This window comes from Pleurodeles waltl, chromosome 5, assembly GCF_031143425.1.
Source record: "Pleurodeles waltl isolate 20211129_DDA chromosome 5, aPleWal1.hap1.20221129, whole genome shotgun sequence".
Lineage (NCBI taxonomy): Eukaryota > Metazoa > Chordata > Amphibia > Caudata > Salamandridae > Pleurodeles > Pleurodeles waltl.
Genome location: NC_090444.1, coordinates 1,759,526,395 through 1,759,551,504, shown reverse-complemented (window position 1 = coordinate 1,759,551,504; position 25,110 = coordinate 1,759,526,395). Strand labels below are relative to the sequence as shown.

At 45.2% G+C, this 25,110-nt stretch overlaps 1 protein-coding gene across 1 annotated transcript in view; it reads left to right on the top strand.

The window, feature by feature from the left end:
• MTMR9 (myotubularin related protein 9) overlaps positions 1–25,110 on the top strand; it is a 207,379-nt gene that overhangs the window by 147,066 nt on the left and 35,203 nt on the right. The window contains exons 7-8 of the mRNA XM_069236161.1: positions 9,426–9,567; positions 15,475–15,695. Coding sequence (XP_069092262.1) covers positions 9,426–9,567; positions 15,475–15,695 — 363 coding nt within the window. The remainder of the gene's footprint in view (positions 1–9,425; positions 9,568–15,474; positions 15,696–25,110) is intronic.

Genomic DNA, 25,110 nt, shown 5'->3' with positions numbered 1-25,110 from the left:
TCTTGTCATTAGACCGGCTTCAAGCCCTGTGGGTCCTGTCATCGGTCAATGACCCGCACTTCGTCTGCCTTTGGTGTTTGGAGTGCGACCTTGACCTGAAGTCGTGCTCAGAGTGCTGGGCCATGCATACAAAGACTTTGAGGGAACAGTCCCTAAAGCTGATGGCTTCTGGCATTCGACTTGGTGCAAGTCCCGATCTCGGTCACGAGGAAAGTCTTGGGATTGGTCGCAGAGCACCCCCCCCCCCTTTTGTTGTCCCACTCCAAGACCTTGGGATGATTGGGTAACTTGAGGCACAAAAAGAAGCTGAAGAAGACCAAGTGTTTTTCAACTTAACCCAATCCATCCATTGGCAGATGATACAAGGGAAAAAGAGTGTCGTCACTCTAGGCCTCCAACTGTGACCCCTGCCAAACTCTGAGAGTTTTATGAGGCAGTGCGCCTAATTTTTGGGCATCTTAACTCCGCTGTAGTGCCTTCAGGTCCTGCCAAGTCAGAAGAGGCTCCTTCAGATTCCACGCTGGCGCTTTGGCCTCGGCTCCAAGGGGGCACCCAAGGATCCATTCCTAGATGCGAATCAGACGTTGGTTGTACCACTTCTACCTTTCCTAACCCTCCGGCGCTGCACATGCCCCTGGGTAGCACTGGCCCCATCCTCATTTATGACTCCGACGCGGAGACAGATGGGTGTCGTACAACATTGTCGGATCTTGAGCCTTATTCTTATGTGCTATGTTACAGTGAGGAATGGGAGAGGTCGCTGGACCCTTTGGAATACCAACTCTAAAATTCCATGGACTGGCGTAAAGACCTGGGTGAAACCTGTGGACTGGATACCTCCCCAGACATTGGCATGCTTTCTCCCCCCGCCATGGCTATAGAGGAGGCAGCTTCAAATTCAGTGGTGGTGCGGAGAGCGGCTGAGGTCCTGGACCTTGAGCTATCTTCAGTCAGGACTAACCTCTTGACTGAGGTGCTTCAGCCCGGGGCTTCCTCTTCGTAACCTCTGCTTCCCTTCAATGAAGCCCTTACTCATGCCCTTCTGGGTACCGGGTCCAAACCCAGCACAGGGGCTCCTGTGATCAGAACAATTGCCCGCCACCTTGCAGTGGGTGGCCCCAGTTTCCTGACACAACACCCCACCCCTGAGAGCTTGGTCATACAAGCCTCAACCCCTCAGGACGTGTTCCCTTCCGCACCCCCAGATAGGGAATCCAAGAGGCTGGACACACTTGGGAAGATGTTTCATCCATCAACCTGGCATTGCGGTCTGTGAACACTGCATGCCTTTTGGGCTGTTAATCCCACACGTTGTGGGATACTGTTGTGCAGGTGCTGCTACAGGTCCTGGAGGAGGCCGGGCTGTGCTTTTCCAAGCAGTTGCTGATGGGAGAGACGCAGCAAAGTTCATGATCTGATGTGAACTGGACCCAACTGACTCAGTGAGCAGGGCGGTTGCATCGACCGTGGCCCTGGGGCACCATGCCTGGTTGAGGACATCTGGCTTTTCCGGGGATGTCCAAGCCAATGTTATGAACCTGCCCTTTGACTCGGCACTCAAGCACTTTAAGGATTCCTCCAAACCTTCCTAGTCTGACCATTCCCCACCAGGGACCAGTCAAAGGCAGGTTCTGTCATTACCTGCTCCCCTGGCAGTCCATCACGTCAGACAGGTGGATTTTGCAGAAAGTCTGAAGGGGCTACTCCCTCCCCTTTGAGACTACTTCTCCATTCAACCACCATCCTACGATCGGATGACGGAGGATCACTTGGCACTTCTCCGCAAGTAAGTTACGGCTCCCTTATCCAAGGGAGCCATAGAGAGGGTCACTGTGCCAGAAATAGGTTGTGGTTGGTATTCCTGCTACTTTCTGTTGCCCAAAAGGGACAAGGGCCTCCGCCCTATCCTAGACTTTCGGTCCCTCAATCTCTTTGTGAAGAAGAAGTTCAAAATGTTCATTCTGGCTCTGTCTGCCCTGGACCCAGGAGACTGAATGGTAGCGGCGGACCTGAAAAATGCGCAGTTCCATATCCCCGTCCTGCTTGCCCACAAACATTACTTGCGGTTCACAGTAGGCCACAAGCACTTTCAGTTCACTGTGCTTCCCTTTGGCCTTACCAGCGCCCCTTGGGTGTTCACCAAGGTGATGGCAGTGGTTGCAGCTCGTCTGTGCAGCTCAGGAGTTTCAGTCTTCCCCCTATCTTGATGACTGGCTGTTAAAGACGGGCTTGCCCCAGGCTGTTGTCTCCCACCTCCAGACTGCGGCGGACCTCCTGCGTTCGCTGGGATTCACTATAAACGTGCCAAAGTCACATCTGACTCTCTCTCAGATGCTCCCTTTCATTGGAGCTGCTCTGGACACAGTGCAGTTTCGGGCTTATCCTATCGAGACCGATGTTTCAGTATCTATCCTGGATTTCTCTGAGAATGACTTTGAGGCTTCTGGGTTTCACTCCTCCTGCATCCTGCTTGTGACACGTCAGGTGGCATATCCGGGCTCTGTAGTGGGACCTGAAGTTCCAGTGAGTGCAGCACCAGAGGAATCTCTCCGACATGGTCCAGATCTCGAAAGGAACTGCACGAGATCTGCAGTGGTGGCTAACAAACCGCATTTGGGCAGGAGGCAGATCCCTCTCACTTCCTCAACCAGCTCTGACAGTTTTGACAGATGCATCACTCCTGGGATGGGGCGACCACCTGGGAGAGGCGGAGCTCAGAGGCATCTGGTCTCTGGCAGAGTCCAGACTCCACATCAACTTGCTGGAGCTCCGGGTGACCAGACAAGCATTGAAAGCATTTGTTCCCTCTCTCAAAGGAAAGGTATTGCTGGTGTTCAAGGACAACACCAACGCCATGTGGTACTGCAACAAGCAGGGCAGGGTGGGGTCATGGACCATTTGTCAAGAGGCTCTGCACCTCTGGATGTGGCTGGAATGACAGGGTATTTCTTTGGTGGTTCAACTTTTGACAGGCTCTCTGATTGGCAGAGCGGACAAATTCAGCAGGCAATACTTAGTCTATCATGAATGGAGATGATGGAAGGCCTCTCTCAGCAGTGGGGAGAGCCTTTGTTTGATCTGTTTGCCTCTGCAGAAAATGCACAATGTCAGCTTTATTGCGTGCTGGCGTTTACAAGGCAGCAATCTATCGGCAACGCTTTTTGTCTCGAGTGGAACTCAGGCCTTCTGTATGCCTTTCCCCCTACACCACTTCTGCTTAGTGTTTTCAAGAAGATCAAGACCGACTCGGCCCAAGTAATCCTTGTGGCTCCAGACTAGGCACAAAGAGTTTGGTATCCCGAGGTAATGAGAATGGCCACCGATCCTCAGATCAGACTGCTCCTTCGGGAGGATCTTCTGTTGCAGCAGAAGAGGAGGGTTCTCCACCTGAACCTGTCCACTCTCCACCTTCTTGCATGGAGATTGAGAAGCGGCAGTTGACAGCTTTTGACCTTCTGCCCAAAATCTGTAACTTTATTTTGGAAGCCAGGCGTCGCGCCAACAAAACGGTCCATGCCTGTCGTTGGAAGAAATTTGTGGTATGGTGCACAGACAAGTCTGTTGACCCCCTTTCCGAGGTTCTGTTGTTTTTCCTGTCTCTGGCCCAGCAGGACTCTGCTATGGGCACTCTCAAAGGTTATTTATCTGCTATCTCTGCCTTTTTGAGGTTGCCTGATCAACTTTAAATGTGTAAGCGTCCGATTATGTTTCTCGGTTCCTTAAAGGCCTTACTCATATGTTTCCTCCATCCCCCATTCGTTCTGCCCAATGGAAATTGAATTTAGTTCGGACATTCTTAACGTGCGCTTCTTTTGAACCTCTCCTCAATTGTCCTTTTAGGCTTCTCATTTTGAAAACAGCCTTTCTTGTGGCCATTACATCTGCCTGCAGGGTGAGTGAGCTGCAGACATTGTCATCTAACCCGCCCTACCTTTCTATCTATTCTGACAGATTGGTACTTCACACTAGGGCTTCCTTTTTGCCAAAGGTTTTCACGCCCTTTCATGTAGGCCAATCCATCACCTCGCCTAGTTTTCATGCACCCCCCACAAACCTCTAAGGAAAAGGAGACTTCACTGCCTTGACCCAAAAAAAGCGTTGGTGTTCTACCTTGACCGCACCAAAGAGTTCTGGGTGGATGATCAACTCTGTTGGTTATATAGGTGTGAAGAAAGGTCGGGCTGTGCAGAAAAGAACCATCTCCAGATGGTTCGTTCTCTGCATTAAATGTGCTACACACTAGATAAGATGCAGACCCCTGAGGGTTTGCATGCTCATTTACCATAGCTAAAACTGCGACCACTGTGTTAGCTGTCGGATTTCTAGTCCTTGGTATCTGTCAGGCTGCAACATGGGCATCTCGGCATACGTTGACCAAACACTACTGCCTGGACAGTTTGGTCCACAGGGACGGACATTTTGCCCGTTCTGTCCTGCAGGACTTTCTTGTTTGATCTTAGTTTGCAGACCTACCTCTGGGATGATATTGCTTGGGTATCTACTCTAAGGTAAAGAATCTGCAACTAGATGTCTCTATCAGATGGACCAGTTACTTACCTTCAGTAACGTCTTATCTGGCAGAGACCGCATCTAGTTGCAGATTCCTTACAGACCCACCCATCCTCCTTGCTCTGCGAACTGATTTCTAGGGACGGGGACTTCCTTTTTAAGGCCCTAGTTTTGACGCATCAGTGGTCATTCATGGCTCTGCGCTTCTGGTGTGAAAAGTCGTAAAAAGAAACTGACGTCAGCACGCTAGGGTTGGTACCTATATAGGACCCGCGACGTCATATCTGGTGCGGAGGATGACAGACACAGAGCCGATCGACGCCACCTAATGGCGTGTAGGAGTACTGTTTGAGAAAAATCTCCAGATCCAGACTGATACCTGGGGGAAATTCTAAGGTTAAGGAACCCGCAACTAGATATTGTCTCTACCAGATAAGGCGTTACCAAAGGTAAGTACCTTGTCCTTTAACAAGTGGGAGATGTTCCTTGTCGACCTTAATTAAAAATGGCAATGGGAAGACAAGCCTTAAGGAACATATTGATGACTAGGCATTTGACACTGCTGATATGTGAATATAAGCCCTCCTGGGCAACAGCAGTGTAGGATGTGTCCCTATTCTTTGGAATCTGTAGAACACTTAGGATGCTGTTGCCCAGCGTTGTTACTGCAAAGACTAATGTTAAGGCTATTGCATAGGAACAGGTAACAAAGCCGTGGCCTACATATACTCGGCTGATGTCCATATGGAACTTGCACGAATCAGCAAGTTTTTTTCCCAAGTTAGGAAGGGCACCGGGAGTCCAAAGCCCACGGATGGCAGTTCCAACCAAGAGCTTGTGATTTGTCTTTGTTATGGTTTGAATTGCACTCCAGTGCATTCTGTTGTTTTGTGGGTTTAAAGGCCTGTCCCATATTTGTCACTTTCTAATCCTAAAATATCTTTATTCGCTGATATTGCATGTTGCACTTTATGCCAGAAGAATTACCACTAGTATGAGCTTGTATTGTCATGACTTAACTTAGCTTCTAGGCTGCCTTTAACGTGTTCCTAACAAAACACGCTCTTGAGATCTTGCAGACTTTTTTGCCGCACCCAGAATTGCATTGTTTTATCAGTTTTCATTTGCCAGCTACAACTTAATTTGGGTATATCCTAGGTTTGAATGCTGAAATCTACATTAGCAGTTCACCCCACGACAGAGCTTTTATTGAGTACTGGCCCCTTTGCCATGCACTTTGCTCCTTGAATCACATTTGCACTTTCTTTTTGTATGTTGTGTGGGCGGACTCTCATTTGCCCTGGCCAGTATTGGATCTAAAGAACTCCTTGAGGTTCTTTTAGGCCTAAATGTTATGGGAGGGACGGAAACTGATTCTAATGACAATACGAACAAATGTTTGTGTAGCTGGACTACAGATGTTTGATTTTTATGCTATATTATGGTTTTGTAAAGATTTTAATTAATTATACAATAAGCATCACTTGACTTGCCCTTTTAAAATTTCATAAGAAAGTCAATATTACTTTTCACTTTGTAGTAATTAAAAAAAAATACGTTTCTTTACAGTGGAACAAGTAGTCCACATTTGTATATGAATAAACTTGCTTATTTGGAGTTAAAAGAACATGTATTGCAACCAGCCACTTTTGTTTCTAACTTTTGGAGAGCACGCTAACAATTGAAATGCAGTCCATACCACAGATGCTGGCTTTTAGAAGGTGTATGTCTTGCAATGATCACCATAGTTTGTTTTTTGGCCTCCAGTTACACCTGTCTAAATCTGTTCGTTTATTGACTGGTAAAATATGCTCTGTCACCTAGGAAACGCCTTGTTGGGTATCTATAGATGCTTCGATTGCATGCTTGTGGCCTGGGTAATGACAAAAGCTCTTTTTTATGCTTTTGCCCCGTTACTAGCGTGTCTCCTTGTTTGGTTAGCTGGTAACGTGAGACTTCTCGACTCACCCTACATGAAATAAACCTTTCACTGCGATGCTTTGCTGAAGTCATGGTTACTGAGCAACGACCTAGGCTCCACTGCTTTGGTTTTTCTAGGTGCTTATCTATCTTTTAAACTGTCCATGGTATGCTCATCTTCAAGATGTCATCCTTGAAAATTTGTAAACAGTGAACTTATAGTCTAGATTCAGATCTCTCCAACTGTAAGGATACAAGGAGTGTGCTGAGAAGAAACGGAAACTGGAAGAACTCCAGACCTAGCCCCTACCATGTTGGTACCGTTAGCCCCACGACAGTCAAGCTCATTGAATTCCCCGTACAGACAGATGCAAGAAAAGCACATGGAGTGATCTCTTAATCTAGAACTGCAATGTGCACAGGTCTATTTTTACATCGTGTTGCTCCCTAGGAGCAGTATATCTGCTTTGGAACCCCTCTTAGGTGAGGGAATCAGTCGTGAGGTACAGACCAATGTCTGAGTGACCAGTGCCATCAACCTTTGCACTTAAAACTTAAACAAGCCTAGCTTTCCAGCCTCTGAAGAAGTGCTGCTAGCGTGTATACTTTTTTCTCATGAGAGAACAATCTTGTGGACTCCTCACAGAGACCACACCCTCAATGGTGAAACACAATATCAAAGAACACTTTATTTTCTGCAACTGTACACCTGCTAGGTAAATGCCAGTATTCCAAACAAATCCATGATTTGTCAAAATAGAATGATTGACTTTCATTTCAAGTGTCTAATTACAAGGTAATGGTATATCACAGTGGATCCTACCCTGGTTCTCGGCATTGTTTTTGAAAACTGTATTAATGAGATTGAAAAGTTTGATTGTGCGGTGTGGGGCACAGTCTTTTCCAGCCCACAAGGGTGGATTAGTGGTGCAATTAATAATCCATTGCATGACCACAGCAACTAACCAAACACAAATGCTAAGAAAGCAGGAAAACCGATGAATGAGCTCAACCAACAAGGGCAATGTACCATAACAGAAACAAATGTATCATACAATCACAATACAATCACCCCTGAGCCTTCATGGACGTGAACAACCACACTTTGCAGTCCATATAGAGGTTGAATTGCGGCTGACTCCGTTATCGGACAGGTTGATCGGCTGTTTAGTGAAAGCTCTCATAGACTTAGGATTGGTACTGGGTCGTTGACCCAATGGCACAGTCCCTTTTTATTTCAGCTTATCTGTCTCTGCTGTTTATTTTGTTCTCGGGTTGTATTGTGCCATGTGCTTGTTTGTTGGCCTTGTCACTTCTGGGTTCCAGTGGTCCAACTCTAATAGGCTGTTGAAGGTACATGTACTGATGCTTGTAATAGTACTCTGCCTTCAAAAAAGGAACTGCAAAGAGCATGCCCCCAATAGCACTATTCCGTTCAAAGTATGGTAGCTTCAAGTCTATGCTAAAACCATAGGCATGCATCACCAATGTCTTTTGGGGGTTTAGATGAGGGTCTGCATTGAGGGTGCTCTTGAAACCTGAGTCCCACTTTATGCAGTCGTTCAAGTCAAATGTGGAGCTTTGGGAAGGGGGGGGTCTGATACACAATCTTAAAACCATGTGAGAATATTGTATTGGGCCCCTGTATGGCTGAGATAAGTAGGACTCTGCATTTCCAGCCGGTCCTGTGTAAAATTGTCAGCACTTTGTCTTAAATAAAGGGGAACACCTCTCTATGTTCGATCTAGTTCAGATTCCCTGTCAGTACTTTGTGCGACTACTTCTGAGGTGTCCGACCCAGCACTGCTGGCCACGCGAGCACATGCAACTCCTTATAGTAGGAAACACGAACGTTTCCTATTCAGAGTGGCTTCTCCATAAGCTCTTTGAATTACTTCTAAAATTCGATTGCCAATCATGCCCTGGTTTCTCTTGCTGAAACTAAATATGCATGAACAGCTTCCCCCTTATCACCAGGTGGCCCCCTCCCCTTTGCCGAGGTGAATATCCCTGCATTTCCACTGATATTCTTGCTTGCCCTGAAGTACACTGTGTAGGCTTCAGTGTTTCTTAGTCAGTGGGGGATTCCCCCTTTTGAGGTCACATCTGGAAGAATTAGCAAAGAAGGAGTTGCTTTCCTTCTCATCTGCCTTGTCACATTAGACAGACTTTGCACTTGAAATCTGCCTCTCGTTAATACCCCCAATCGCCCTCATCCCGAACCCCCTCCCATTAATGTTATACAAAAGGCCAGAACATTTATAGCTGGTTAAACATGGAGTCGATCCCAAACACATTAGCAAACCATGCAGCACTTATGTAACGGCTCAGCATCATGTCAGCAGATCAGATACAGCCGTACTCTGAGATCCCACAGCGCATGAAGCTCTTCGGTGTTTCATGCCTGGCACATCACTGGCACAGAAGCCTGGGCACTCTAAACTGATAGCATGAGAAGACAAAACTTACAGCAGTACTTGTCAAGCACCGTGATCTATGGACACTAGTGATGGAATGCAGCCTGCATGGGACACCCTGATCATCATTTTTCACAGATGGCCTGACCATAAAACACTGGCAGGAGCTCATGGTAGCCAGCACTCTGAAGAAACCAGAGTCGTCATCTACAAAGAGGGGCGTAGTAGAGTATGGATGCCTAGAGAATGTCTCAAGAAAAGCTGTTCATCTGCTATAACACTTTCAAGTGCCAGCCCACAAAGTGGCCGTGGTCTGTACCGCACTTGACTGGACGAAGACGTATCTTCCAGGTGGCACACTACACATACATGTATGTGATCCGTGTGAATACTGCTTCCAGACTGAGCAACGCAAAGCAGTCCCTTATATTTAAGTATTGCAGTCTACTCCTGCCAGAGCATGAGTGGATGCCCAACGTCTTCAAATGCAAGAAGCATAAATTCTATGTTGGAATGACTTCTATGTTGTCTCACCATCCCAAGTTAGTATCTGCTTGACGTTTATTTCTTGTGTTCTAGGGAGGGGGCTTCTGTGCTGGTTCATGGAACCGAAGGGACGGATTCTACGCTGCAGGTCACTTCTCTCGCTCAGATAATCCTGGAGCCGAAGTGCAGAACTATCCGTGGATTTGAAGCCCTTCTGGAGAGGGAGTGGCTGCAGGTAATCTACGCGGCTGCGTTTAAAATTGAAAATGAGTGGAAAGTTGTTATGAAGTTCAACTGAAGCTATTCACATTTACTCAGCCCTCTTTAATGGAATTCTTTAGGTTTAAGGTTTGCACATTTATGCTGGGACTGTTTATTTGATAGTTATGAATCTTAAAAGGTCAATTAGAAGCATTCTCAACTGCTGATAGGGAACACAACATGAATGTTTATCAATAAAGAGCTCAAATCTATGGCACTGGGGGTTTATGTCAATAGTCTGAATAATCTGGTTAGAAATTAAATTGGTTTGGATCAAATTGTTTGAATGTGGTTAGTTTGAAATTATACGCTTCTATATAAACTGCAGTTTGTTACAATCACTTTAATAAAATTTGCATTTCGTTCAATTTTTGAGTTTCTTATCCTTTTTTAACCGGTGGGAAAGTCCTATCTATCGAAATCCTATAAACGCTATTGCCCACTCCAACTCATAACCTATCCCCTCCCCCACCATACTTCTCAAACGGGTCGCTAAACCTATAAGGTTTTATTTCGGAATTCCCTTTGCCAGGCTGTTATTTCCCTCTGACTCTCTCGATTTGTAATATTTCATTTTTTGTAGCTTTGTGTTACGTGTCTTTATTAGTATGAGATTATCAACTGTAAACAATGGATATGTTACATAAACAAGTAAAAAAACAACAAACTGTTTGATGTTAGAGTTAAAAATGTTTTAATGGAATCCCCCAGGCAGCCACCAATCCTCATTCCATATGAATTTCAGGAAGGTTCCATTTTTACTTCCTTGGTATTTACACCCTACACTGGGCGTACTCCCTAGCTAACAAGAAGTTGATCTAAACCACTAAGCTGACGGAACCCAACAACATCTTTACGTGTTGTTGGATAAATATACCCTTAAACTCTCATCATTCCTCAACCTCTTCAAACATGAATGGACGCAGAATATAAGAAACTCCACCCACCAGAGACTTTGTTTTCCTCATAAACAGAAGAACCGCCAATGCCCTCATGTTGAAGTGATTTAACATTATTGATTTAGATGGCAACTTCCCCTTGTCTTTTAACCTCTTCCAAATCCCTGGGCTTTCTCATGGACTCTCTACCCTTCAAGGTCCATCACAATTAAAAGCATGGTATCAGCTTATGTGCCTACTCAAATTAACTCCCTACTCCCAGGTATGAACTTCTGATCCAGGCTCTTGGTTTGTAATACGTCAGCGAAAGTAACACTCTACACACTGGTCTCTCAGAACCCTAATTGCTACACAGGTTTTCATGCATATGTTTGATTAATCCCCAACCAAAGAGGTTTTGAACACTTTTCCCCTACTCTGAAAAATCTGTATTGGTGCTTCCCCTGTCAGATTCCACTTCAGAGTTGTATTGTGATCCACAAAACCTTTCACCCAAGGAAAATTAACTAGCAGCACACTGTTAGGAGCACATCTGTTGCTATTTTGGAAATCTAAAACACCTACTAAGAAAGAACACACCAATATGCTTTTTCAGCTGGTGACCAAGACTCTGAAATGATGCCCTTTTAGTTGCACATCAGACATTCTCCCTTATTGGTGCGAATCCAGAATGATCTCAAACCCACCTGTTCACATTCTTCCTACAATTCCAGACAGTATCCCTCCCGTTCTTCCTTCTCAGATATGTTTTTCTTCTTCATTTTATTTTTTTGTGTTGATTTGACATCTTACTATAAACACACCTACATGTGTGGTCTATTACCCTATTTGTTGCACTCTGCTGCTCTGTATGTCTATGTCCAGGCTTTTTAAATGCCCTCAATAAAATGAATAAATTCAATGATTTGGGCATTCAATATCCGGCACTGTCATCGCTCCTGAATTATATATGGACCCATCTCTTAGCTGAGATGGGTACAACGGAAGAATGTGTCAGTGATTTACCTCTGCATAACAGTTTTGTCAGATATGGAAGCTGTGATTTCAGCACAGGTCACTGCTTTGACCTTAGATCCCATTGTCTCTTCCCTTGGCCATGCCCATGAACTTCCTTATAGCCCTTTACTCACCCTGAAAGCAGTAGTGATATTTTTGTAAAATATCATTCTAAGACCAGAGAGGGGAAAAGCAATATAATGAAGAAAATGAACATCATGAATACATCCAGGAATAACATGCCTTAGGGCTTTCCATAATGGGAGCTCCAGCCCAGTTCACCCCTTAAAACCAAGACATTCTCTCCAAAAATAAATCGCAAAACTCAAATAAGTGGCATCTGGTGAGCCGTACCACTAGAACCCTCTGTTCTGTGGATGTCTGATAGGAAGAGGGTTGTTAGGGTAATGTAGAAGTTTGTTCTTCTTACTAGCAGCCACACTCCCTGAGCGGTGTTACGATGATGGCACTGACTTGTGCAGCAGTGAATGTGCATCAAGTCAAAGTACTGACAAGCTGATTGACAGACTGATTGAGCGCAATACATGAAAGTACCAGCTATTGTCATTATTTACTAAAAGTGTTCCTGTGTACGATTCTGCATGCACCTGGTTTGTCAGGTCGCGAAACACATATGCTAAAATAGACTTTCATAAGTGCAACACATCGATCCCTGATAGAGTAGAGGCAAGTAAGATCTGTCTATTTGCAGGAGATCGGATAATGCTGTCATAGAAGGGATGCCAGGACGTCCGGCCAGGGCGGATGGAACCTTAGGTCGCACTCATTACCTTGCCTTAAGGATGAGGACAGCAGCCATGAGGCAGTATCTGGAGGCCTAATCCTCCTGTCTCCTGGGGAAATTCTGAATGAATGGCTTCTCAACCATCCATAAATGAGATACCGTGAATAGGTACACGGTTCCATGCTTTTCGTTCTGCAGGGCTCACACCCATGCATGATGTGGTGCCCAACTAGTGCCACCCACTTAGTTGGTACCCCTATGGTTGTGAAATAATGTGTCACCTATTTACTCCCTTGCAGGAGTCGTGGATCTGTGTTCTACCATCTCATTTTCTTCTCCATTCCTGTCCCTCCTTCATGGGTGACATGGAATGCAGAAGACCTGCTTGCTGGTGGGTTCCTGAAGTACCTCTCACTTGTCCCAAGTTGAGACTATTCTGGTACCTCTGCTTCTGCTGATTCCTCTCTGCTAAAACAGGAATTGGCTCCCAGAACATTACCTCATCTCATACACTCACTTGCCAGCAGGCGCCCCATTGGCTGGTCTCACAAGCGAGGTCAGTTACATCAGACTCAGCACTGTTAGCAGACTCGCTTGGTTACAGTGCTCTCTCAATCGTACTCAAAATAAAATCTGGACCTTAAGCACACCTTGCACTGTTAAGGAAGTAGTCTCAACAACATAAATATTGTTCTTCCCCCTTACAGTGAAGGTTAGGCTAATAACAGTTGCTATTTTTTAGTTGAATTGTCTAAAAATCAGTTTGATACCCACCTTCAAAGCAGAGTGTAAATGCTCCCACTTTAAAAGTCTTATACAGATCCCTTACTTAGTGGACTTAAAAAATAACTAGTTTGTCTCCAGCGCAAGTTGCAAAGGAATGGAATGCACGTCCACACACAAGCAGAAAATGTACAATTACCATCTGAAATGGGAAATCTGTTGAAAACATGGGTTTTGCCCTGGAGGTGGTGGTGCCCACATAGGTTCATGGTACAAGTTACATTCTTTTCGTATTGCAGCAACAAACTCTGGTGCATGCTTGCTGAAAAAGAACACTACAGTACCTTAAGAGCTGACCATTCCTTTTGTCTTACATTTATAGAGATCTTCAACTTTTTCTTGGGCTATGTGAAGCTTAAATTTTGCTTACCAAGTTCAGAGTAATCTTGGATTATTACGTTTGTCACTCACACAACTTCGCCAGTGGGTGAACTGTTCTGACAGAAAATGGTTTGTCATAAATTTGACCAGCATACACTTTTTTGTGGCAGATTTTTCCTGCTTAAAAGTAGGTTGCACAATGTTTTTATGGGATTGATCACCTGCTTTTTGTAGTTTAAAAAAAACTTGACAAAGTGAGTAAGTGAAGTTGCCCTAGGAATTAAAGAATATCCAAATAATCCATGCACATCCTTATGGCCTTCTTTTTTTCCTTAAATATTTTTTATTCGTTTTAAATATTGGAATTTCAGGCAGTGTATCTTGAAGAAAAAACGGCGCGGATGGGAAAAGAGTAAGGCGTTGGGGAGTGTGTATCCAACAGTGTGAGGGGAGGCTGGCAGGGATGTCCCCCTGACAGGGCTCAGTTAGTGGGAAGGGAGGGGAGATTGGGAGGGAGAATCTCCTTAGCAGTACATGGCAATCCTGAGTTTAGCCAGGACCAGGGCTGATGAATTTATTAATGGATTTACAGGCTGCTGAGCGGGAGGTGATGCCCAATATGTAGTAGAGACTGTCCCTCTGGACCAAGGAGCCTGTAGCTTCTGAGAGAAATTCTAGTACCTCGTCCCAATATCCCAATATACTGCTAAGGGTGGGCATGTCCAGACCATGTGTAAAAAGAAAATTGCCGGGGAGGCCTGGCAGTGCGGGCAGGTCTCCGCACCCCCGGATACATGTGCAGCAGTCTCTTTTGGGTAAGGTAGGTGTGATGAAGCTAGTCAAATTGAGTATATTTTAGTCTAGCATTTGTGGAAACACGTTTGAGGCCCTCTAAGCACTGGGTCAACTGTTTGACTATCAGTGTAATATTAAGTGCGGCATCCCAGGATTCACATAGTGAGTGGAGTGGTGTCATTCTGTCAGTGCGCAGAGAGCTGTAGAGACACATGACAGCCCGTCACCCACTTTCATGTGTTAATAGTGCCATGGGAGGAAGTGTGAGGTTACGGGTTTGTCATGTGTTTTGTGGCAAGTCTTGTGCAATTGTTGCATGGCGTAGATTAGGGAGGAACCCGGTGGTATGCCGTAGTGGTCTATCAAGCACTCAAACGTACTGAGGATTTTGTCTGTGAAAAGATTGCCCCATGTGTAGAGTCCTGCCTCTGACCATGTGGCAGTGTTGGGTCGCATCTGTAGGATGGACCAGTCTGGGAGTGCCCATAGCAACCAGTGTGTAAGGAGGATGAGGAAGGTATTTGGTCATATATGTCAGGCAGCAGGTTTGCTCTGTGTACATTAATATGACCCCATCATCTCTGGGGACCTTCTTGTGTGAGCTCATTAGCTATCATAGCACTGGGTCCGCTGTGTGATCACGTAACCACTGCCCCATTTCAGACTTATTTTGTCCTGCCAGCCATCAAGCGGGCCTTTGGGGTTAGGTTGCAGCATAATAATAATCGTAATTTGGAGCACTCAAACCTCCTTTGTCCAGTGGAGGATTTAATTTTGTAAGGGCACTCGTCTTCTGCCTCTGCCCCATATCAGCTTAAGTAATGGTGAGCATACCTCTGGGAACAGTTTCCGAGGTAGTAGAATGGGGATGGCGGAAAAGAAATATAACATACGTGGTAGTATCAACCTCTTAGAGGTGGCTATCCGGCCTATTGATGAGAGCGGTGAGATGACCAAAATGGGAGGGAGGACCTCATCCCAGATAGGACCTTGGTTATGTTGCCGTCCACCAGGTATTTGTCTGAATGATAAATACAAATCCCCAGATACTTTATGGATGCACAAGACCAGGGGAGTGGGGTGTGCGGTAAAGCTTGCTGTTGCACCTAGGTCAGGGGTGTCAGGGGGAATATTTGGGATTTGTTCCAATTCACCCAACGCCCTGAAACATCACCAAACGGACGTAAGAGCTCCATAAGGCTAAGGGTGTACCGTGGCGTTATCCTCCTTATGGCCTTCTTAAGTGTGAAATTGATCCATCCTAATTGCACAAGAGTACTTTTGAAGGCTAAAGGAAGAAATTGTGATGGACTCTTGACTTAACCTACTCTTTTGCTTCTAGGCCGGCCACCCATTTCAGCAGCGCTGCCTTCAGTCTGCCTACTCAAATACCAAGCAGAAGTGGGAGGCCCCAACCTTCCTGCTCTTCCTGGACTGCGTATGGCAGATCCTCCGACAGTTCCCCTGCTCTTTCGAGTTCAATGAACACTTCCTGGTCCTGCTGTTTGAGCATGCGTATGCGTCCCAATTTGGCACTTTCTTGGGCAACAATGAAAGTGAAAGGTAAGTGAAGACTGCAAGTGTACCATTCAACCTGTTCTCTACACATGAAAGTATTCAATGTGAATGTAGTTGTGTTGAACTTTGGGGTGGAAGAGGAGTGGATCAAAATAGTGATGCTATGTTATGTTAGACCTACAGCAAGGATATTGGTTTCTTGGAATGTTTTCAAGGAATTGAGATTTGTGGAACAGAGATATCCCAAGTCCCAACTCCAATTTGCTGTAAATGTTTATGGCGATTGGGCAATCTTGAGACATAAAAGGCTTTTATGCAATAAAACATCACTGTTTGCTGATGTTGTCTTCTTCTCACTGGATGACCTGCATGGATCAATCTCTCCCTTGCTGAATTAGATTAAGAAATCTGGTAGAGCATCAGGAAGAAGACGAAAATAGAGTTAGTGCCAATGAAACCCATTGGGAAAGAAGAGGAGCCCACACCAGGACACCCTTTACCAATGAAGATCAGTCCTTGAAATGTCTGGGAGTTGGGATTACCTCTTGAGTTGATTATCTACTTGAAGCTAATATTGATCCCTTTGTAGATGCCATAAAAAGTATAATACACAAATTACATCCTTTGTATGTCTCAGGGCTGGAAGGGGATTATAAAATGTTAGTAGACATTATTGGTGACGTCAAGAATTGTTTTAGCAAGAAACTGGAACAAGTGAGCGCATCAACTATTACGTAATGGAATTGTAAGATATAGGACATAGTGACTGCACCAAACCATCATGTCCAAGGTAACGATGGCTTCCAGTCAGTCTGGCAACTCGTTATTAAATATATGGGAAGAGAGTGCAGAGCGGTATCTTGCCACGCGAGATTAAGGGCACTAACAAATAACTCCATGTAGGGTTCAACATTTGAATTATGAATTATTTATGCTTAGCTATGGAAAGTAGAATTGAGTCATACCGCCAAGAGAATGTTTGCAGTTTGTTACGTTTGGTAAGAGGTAGCAAAGAGTTTTTATTAATATCAAATATACATGTTTAGCTCAAAACCGTGGAATATGTAACTCACCCGGTGCTATCTTAACATGATTTGTAGTAGGTTACAGTGCTGAATAAAACATATAAAAAACAAGAAACTGCTTATACTGGAATTAAGAACTGCATCCTACAGGCATTCATTTGTCATACAAGTATCTTGTAAATAAATCCTTTATAAAATAACTGCAAAGCATGTTTTCTTATATTTTAGCGACTTCGTTCCAAAACAATTGCAACAAATCATCAGTTATCTACTACTGTTTCAGTGCTTGTGACCATATTGATTATGTACATGCCAGGAAAAAGTGTACACATTATATGAAGGAGAGAACATAACCAGCTTCCAATTATGTTTGTATTTTGGTGGAAGTTCTTATGCGATCTGAGTGCTCTTTAACTGTCCACAGGGATGTAGTTCTTATGTGATAATTCTGAAAGGAGCGCTGGTCCCTCATAATGCTCCAAGATTAATGAAAGAGTTTGAATTGTGTGTGCTCTGGTGCCAGTGTATATAAATGATGTCCTACGAGGAGTAAATATCTCTCAATATTGTGCATGGAAAACAAATGCAGGTCTGAGTATTGATTAGGCTTATTCCACAGAATATCATGCTAGTAAGAATTATGTTCTCAAAGGGGTGAATGGTAAGCTGTACCAATAAAATATTGTGCATAGAGCAATCATGCCCTAAATACTTTGATATGGGACTAGTACACCCCACTATTGTGCCAGGTTGAATATGGTCACAGAAATATGGTTTTACTAGAAATGATCACCCTAGAATTATATGCCAGGAGGAACAATTTCCTGAGAGTAGTGAACTAAATAGGATTGTCTCCAGTGAAATTCTGTGCCAGTCATACAGTGTTATGCCAAAAAGTATAATACTTCAGAATATATGATGGGGTCAATTTACAAGGGCATTTATAAGTACATTAAGTAGTACTCCCTTTGAATTACGTTGTGCATTCTAATTGTAATTATGAAGTGACTTAACATCCAATTCCCTTTTAGTGTAAGTGCAAATCGGACATAGTCCTTTCTAGTTGTATAGAACATTTCCTTGGAAATTCCCATTTTTTGCTGTCTTGGGGCTTTACGGCATTTAAGAATACACAAACTAGTATAAAGAAGTATCATTTTATATGCGTATTAATTCCTTTGTGAATTTGCCTTCATTCTCTCTTTGTTTAGGATTCCAGGAAAACACATGCATAGATTTTTTAAAACTAGCACTAAATGAGTGCCACTTTATATACTCAAAAATGCCTTTGTGAATTGGCCCTCGTCTCACTTTGAGTGGGATTTCAGAAAAACTTTTTTAAATTTAAAAAAACTATATATTTTTTTAAGTTTTAAAGTAAAGGCCTGTAGGAGGCAACATTTTGTTCTTAAATTAAGCCAGTTAGAACTATTAAAAAAAAAAAAAAAAAAAAAAAGCACAATAAAATACATTTATCTGAAACTCCCATAATCTCTTTGCTTGAGAGTACAAAAACAAATTAGTAGGCTGTGCAAATAGCCATCACTGTTTACATCTATGAATCGTGAGGCTGCACAGTTAGGGAATCCGAGAGGTCCCCTGTCCTAGACTGCACAGCTATTAATTTTACTCCTTGAGGAATTAAGATCTAAAAAAAAAAGTTAATGTTGTTTTCATAGCGCGCTAATCACCTGTAAGGGTATCCAGGCGCTCTGTACTGGGTGTGTGAGCCAGTCGTGGGAGCTTACTTAAAAAGCCAGGTCTTCAGCTTCTTGTAAAACTCAGGAAGAGAGGAGGAGGCTCCGATGTGTTGTGGAAGGCAGGTCCGGACTTTATGGTCCAGGTTCTAGAAGGTGCAGCACATTTGTTTATTTGTGGGGTGTTGTGTGCTAGTGAGAGACCCGCACAGTGGAGTTGTCTGGAAGGTTGGTGGAAGTGCAGGCAGCTGTTCAGGTTGGCAGGGCCAATGTTGTGGAGAGCTTTGGATGTGTGGGTGAGGAGTTCAAAGTGTCTGTGCTTGTGTATCGGGAGCAAGTGGGATTTTCTAAGATGTGGTGTTATGTGGGCTCAGTGTGGGAGGTTGAGGACTACTATGGCTGCTGTCTCTGATTGACTTCTAGCCGCTGATTCCTTACCCTAGAATATTCCCCAGGCTTCTGACTAGATCCAGACGTTTATGAGCTGTACCCCTGCGCTCCGGTAGATGGCGTCATTTGGCTCCACTTTGGCGTTGTTCTCACGGGAAATTACGTGTGCCGTACCTATACAGGTGCCACCCCAGTGTGCTGACGTCAGTGTTCTTTCCTTTCTGCGCCAGATAGCTCTGATCAGTCAAGAGCTACCCTCAGCCATTTTTTGACTGGCTTTATTCTTGACTGTTGTCAAACCCTTTTTTCATGGATTTTCTCTCCTGGTGTGATGAGAGATCCCCTAAGAAATCAGCTAGTTTCAAACCATGTGGTGCCTGTCACAGACCCGCACTTAGTTTGTCTGTGGTGCTTGTAGGGGTACCACGACTCCAAGATCTGCAAAGACTGCTGCACCATGCACCCAAAAGCACTGAGGGAGCACTCCCTGAAGCTCCCAGTCAACTGACGTTGGATGAAACCCTGGATGCTAAAGATCCCGGTCGTGCGGAAGGTCCCAGGATCATTTGCAGAGCTACACCCGGTAATCGTCGCCTTGATCAAAGTTGTCGATAAGAAATGTAAGAAGTAGAAGAGGTCTTCTGCTTTGGTGCACTCTTTGAAGTCTTCTGACCAGACGCTGGAGTGTTGGCTCTCCAGGCTGCACGTTTCTCGGACTTTCCCAGAGCTGAACCAACCCCCACCCAGCTGAAAGAATTTTATGCCGCAATGCACCTCATATTTGGATGGCACGATCCCTCTGGAGCACCGTCAGGCCCCACGGGTTTGGGAGGGACTACCACTTGATCCCTGCTGGCAGCTTCACCATTGGCACCTGTTGGTCCCATGGGTCAGGTGCTGGATCTGGAGCAGATCTGCCTGCAAAACCAAGAACGTCATCTGCACCAGATCCAGTGCCGACGCACCATGGCAGCACCATCCCCACTGTTATTCCGGTCTCGGGTGCTGAGCTGAATGGATGTTGTCTAACTCCGGTTCCAGGTACCAACCGGTATCTTGCCTTCCGGATTGGAGCCAGTGCCTTTTTCCTTCAACATGACTGGAGAGAGAGATGAATATGAGAGGTTTGATGACCTCTAGAGATACCAGCATCCACTAGTTGATACTGATGACAACTGGTATGAGGGAACTGGTTGAGGCCATTGGATTAAACACCTCAGCAGACGCAGGTTTGGTCTCTCCTCCTACTGTGACTATGGAGGAGGGAGTCTCAGAGTCTCATTTCCTATGATAGTGAGGAGGGCAGATGAGGTCCTAGACCTTTTGCTATCCTCAGCAGTCAAGACGAACATCTTGATAGAGGGGCTTCAGCCTGGGAGTTGCCCCTTCTGAACCCTTACTCCCTTTTAATGAAGCCCTTCCCAACATCCTACTTGGAGCATGGTCCAAGTCCTACACAGGGACACCTGTGCATAGACAAATGCCCACCGCTATCACTCTTCTCCAGGGGTCCCCAGTTTCCTTACCAAGCACCCCACCCTTGAGAGCTTGGTGGTCCAGACTCAAACCTGGCACATTCCCTACCACACCACTGGATAGGTAATCCAAGAGGCTGGATACCTTTGGCAACAGTATGTTCTCTTCTGCCAGCCTTGCAATGCAGGTGGTGAACACCTCATGCCTTTTGGGCTAATATTCCCATATGATCTGGGATGCTTTGGTCTTGGAGGAGGCCTGAGCCATACTCTCCCAAGTAGTTGCTAATTTGAGACTGACTACAATGTTCACTATACATCTAGACTGGACTGGACTGGACATGACCGATTCACTTGGCAGAGCGGTTTCATCGTCAGTGGTCCTTCGGTGCCATGCCTGGCTGAGAACCACTGACTTTTTAGAGGATGTCCAAGCCTCGCTTATGGACATGCCCTTTGATGGCTCTCGACTTTTTAGAGAGAAGGCAGAGTTTTGGCCATGTCCTTTGGCTTATCCATGGCCCCTCATCAACCCGTCTGACTTCTACCCCTTTGTGGCCACAGAAGGTGTATCCATCTGCATCCATGCCCTCACAGCCAACAAGCTTCCCTGCCTTTTTGTGGACGAGGACACGGGTCCCATAGACCACATGGAACAGGTAGCCAGAGTTCAGACAGTCCACCACCCAAGCTGCATCTGTAGCTTCCAAACCCCTTTAGTTTGATCCCCAACTATCGTGGGCATCCAGTGGGGAAGGGGGTTGGCAAGTTACGCCGTCGTCTGTGCCATTGGAGATCAATAACATCAAATCTTTGGATTTTGCAGATCGTCAAAAGGGACTACTCCATGACCTTTGTGACCCTCCTCCACCCATGCCACCTACATATGATCGGCTGATTGTGTGCCAGCCTTGCTTGCTTTGCCAGGAAGTGCTGGCTCTCTTAGCAAAAAAGTCATCGAGAGGGGGCCTGCATCAAAATTAGGTCATATTTACTATTCCCGCTATTTTCTGGTGCCCAAAAAGGATTGAGGCTTCCTATCCTAGACCTCCGACTTTTCAATCTCTTTCTGAAAAAGAAGAAATTAAAAATGCTCACGCTCGCCCAAGTTCTGTCTATCATGCACCTGGGAGATTGAATGGAAACATTGCTCTTACAGGCGCATATATTCACATCCCCGTTATGCTGGTCCACAGGCACTACCTGCAGTTCACAATATGCTAAGACCACTATTCGTTTTCCGTGCTCCCCTTTGACCTTACCAGCACCCCTAGGGTGTTCACGAAGTTGATGGCAGTGGTTGTAGCTCACCTGCAGAGGTCAGGGGTTGCAGTATTTCCCTTCCCCGATGATTAGTTGTAGAAGGTGAGCTCAACGCAGGCAGTCATCTTCCCTCCAAACTACGGCAAATCTCCTGCATTCACTGGGGTTCACTGTCAACGTGCTGAAGTCACATCTGACTCCCTCTCAGACGCTCTGTTTCATTGGAGCAGTTCTGGATATAGTGCAGTCTCTGGCCTATCCTCTCAAGTGACAAGTCCAGGATATTCAGGCTATGATACCAATGTTTCAGTCTCAAGCCTGGATTTTCGGTGAAAATGACCCTGATTTTTTGGGGCTTTATGGCTTCCTGCATTCTGCTTTTAACATATGCCTATTGACGTATGCGGACTCTGCAGTGGAACCTAAAGTCCCAGTGGGCACAGCTTATGGGGAAGCTCCCTGACATGGTCCAGATCTCGAAGGGACTGCGAAAGATCTACAGTGGTAGCTGATGAACTGCGGTTAGGTCAGTGGCAGATTCCTCATTCTTCCTCAACCAGATGTAACTGTAGTGACAGACGTGTCACTTCTGGGATGGGGCAGCCTTCTGGGAGAGGTGGAGATCAGAGGACTCTGGTCACTGGCAGAGTCTGGGCTCCACATAAACATGTTGCTTCAGCTGAACGACTTGGCATTAAAAGCCTTTCATCATTCGATCAAGGGAAGGCCGGTGCAGGTGTTCACAGAAAACACCACTGCCATGTGGTACTGCAACAAACAGGGCAGGGTGGTATTGTGAACCTTTTGTCAAGAGGCCTTATCTCTCTGGACATGGTGTCAAGCCAGGTCATTTCTCTGGTGGTTCAGCACCCGACAGGCTCTCTGAATGCCAGGGTGGACGAACTCAGCCGAAGATGCCTAGCGGATCACAAATCGCATCTCCATCCATAGGTGGTGAAAGGTCTCTTTCAACAGTGGGGAGAGCCTTGGTTAGATCTGTTCACTGCCGCTGAGAACTCTGAAAGTAAGCAGTTTTGCAGTGCAAATCTTTTCTGGATTCACATGCTGTGCATTATTCTTCCATTTAATGGCTGTGTCTGGATTATCTACTATTTCACCTCCTAAACATGTTTTTGTCCATCCTCTATATCTACCTTTGTTTTGTTGTTGTTGGGCATCGTCAGAAGTACCATTTGGTGTTTTGTTATGACGTCATCGCACTTCTCCGTCCCAGTTCACCATCTTCAAATTATTTTTTTCTGCTGTTGGGTCAGGATGTGTTTTTGTGGTGACATCTCCAGCTTAACGAGGAACTTTGGAGACTTACGAGAAAATCAGGAAGATCAGGAGATACTTAAAGAAAAAACAACATCAGTGAGTATGAGGAGTTATGATTTTTTTTTTTATTTCCACCGGCGGATCGCTGAGAATGCCCGAATGGGGGGCTCCCCGCGTGGTGTAATGGTGGAGAAGACTCTGTTTCAATTTTCTAAACATTTTCACCATAAGTACACCCACAAAGACAAACATCCAGTGTGCAATCTTTGCCTTCCATCCGATCACTGGAGTGAGGACTGTCTCGCCTGTCAGTATTTGCACCCAAAACACTGAGGGGGAGATATAAACAAAGAATGGCACACCATAAAACTCCAAGAGAAAAAAATCACCACCATCTTTAAGAGATCTGGGCCTTTCCAGCAACAATGACGAAAACATTGCCAAGGGCGACATAGGTGAGACTTCAGAAGGCAATCAGGACATTGTGGAGATAGGAGAGGAGGCGCCGAAGAAGAATCGCAAGAAGGTAAGAGAACCTCAGGCCTCGACTAAGTCTCTTGAGTCGAAAAAAATCAAACTCACAAAATCAAAAGGGACCCTTGTCATCGAAACACTCGCCATCCGTAGGCAAACCCCACGAAAGAGAATCCCACAGAGCCCTCAAAGGGGTGTCCAGTGGAGATAAAGGATCAAAAAAGCATGATTCATCTAAAGTAGGGAAGGCAAAAGATGCCATATCCCCATTTAAGACCATCAAGACACACACGAGCCATCGAATCGCACAGGCAGAGAAGACTGTGAAAGAAACTTCGACGTTGAAAAGAAAACACTCCACAACAAGCCCCAAAGACTGAGACAACAAGACTGCAAAATCTATGGGAGCATTGCAGTTTCGAACGAGTTTTCTTAGGAGCCCTCTTCCATCAAGAAGACCAGCCTCAAGCGGTAATTTTCAGAGAGAGAGTACTCATCAGGGCTTCCAGGGGAGCACACAGTCAGGACCCTTGCAACAAAGCTGGCAATACCAACATCAAAGAAGAAATACATTTAGGGGTAGATTAAAAGACAGAGGTCAATCAGAAAGAGGAAGTTCAACACCAGCGAATAAATGACTGCGCTGCAGCACCAATCATGAAGACAACAAACTCCAACATTATCAAAACAAAAATACATCACAATTCACCAATGGGTGGAAGAATTCAATTTTTTCTCTGGGAGTGGAGGAAAATAACTTCAGACCAATGGATCCTAAACAAAATAAAACATGGATATTGCATAGAACTACTAAGACTTCCACCACCAAGAAGACCAAAGAAAAGAAGTAATTCAAAGGAGGAAATAAATCACCCCCTAAAGGAAGTCAAAGAGTTGTTAGACAAGCAAGCTGTAGTAAAAGTGCCAAAGCAATATATCAACAAGGAATATTACTCAACATACTTCCTAATTCCAAAAGGATCTTCTGTCCCAGCTACAGGGGAGGGTATTGAACCTGCGCACCCTTCACCTAAATGCGTGGAGATTACGTGGCTAGAATTGACCGCTTTTTACCTTCGTCCCAGGGTCTATGATGTTTTTCTGGCAGCCAGGCGTCCTCCCCCAAGTTGGCATGTGCCTACCACTGGGTACATTTGTGGCATGGTGTGGTTCTAGAACATCAGTGCTCTTTCTTCTCCTCTTTCTGAGGGTCTTCTATTTATTCCGTTGTTGACTCCGCCAGGCTCTGATCTGGGCATGGTTAAAGTTTATTTATTGGCCATTTTGGCACTTTTACTATTGCCAGACCAACCTCCTCTCTTCAAGTCACCAGTTGTGGCTAGGTCCTTAAAGGCTTGCAACATATGTTTCCTCTCAGGCCATTCAGCATGCCCCAGTGGGATTTACAGCCGTGTTTTGATATATATATATATATTTTTTTATGTGTGCACCTTTTTAACCTTTTCACAATTGTCCTCTTCTGTTAGTGACCATCAAGACTGCTTTTCTGGCGGCCATAACATAGGCCAGGCAAGCCAGTGAATTGCAGGTACTCTCGGCACACCCTCTACACCACCTTTTATCCAGACAAGCTGGTACTCCAGACATGTGCCTCCTTCCTTTCAAAGGTTGGGACTCCTTTCCATGTAGGCCAGAACATCGGCCTGCCAACCTTCTTTGCTCAGCCTCACCCCTCCAAAGAGGAGGAGGGACTCCACCATCTGGGCCCAAAAATAGCGTTGTCGTTTTACCTTGATTGCACAAAAGAGTTCCGTGTGGACGATCAACCCTTTGTGTGGGGTATGTAGGTGCTAAGAAAGGGAAGACTGGGCAGAAACAGACCATCTCATGATGGATA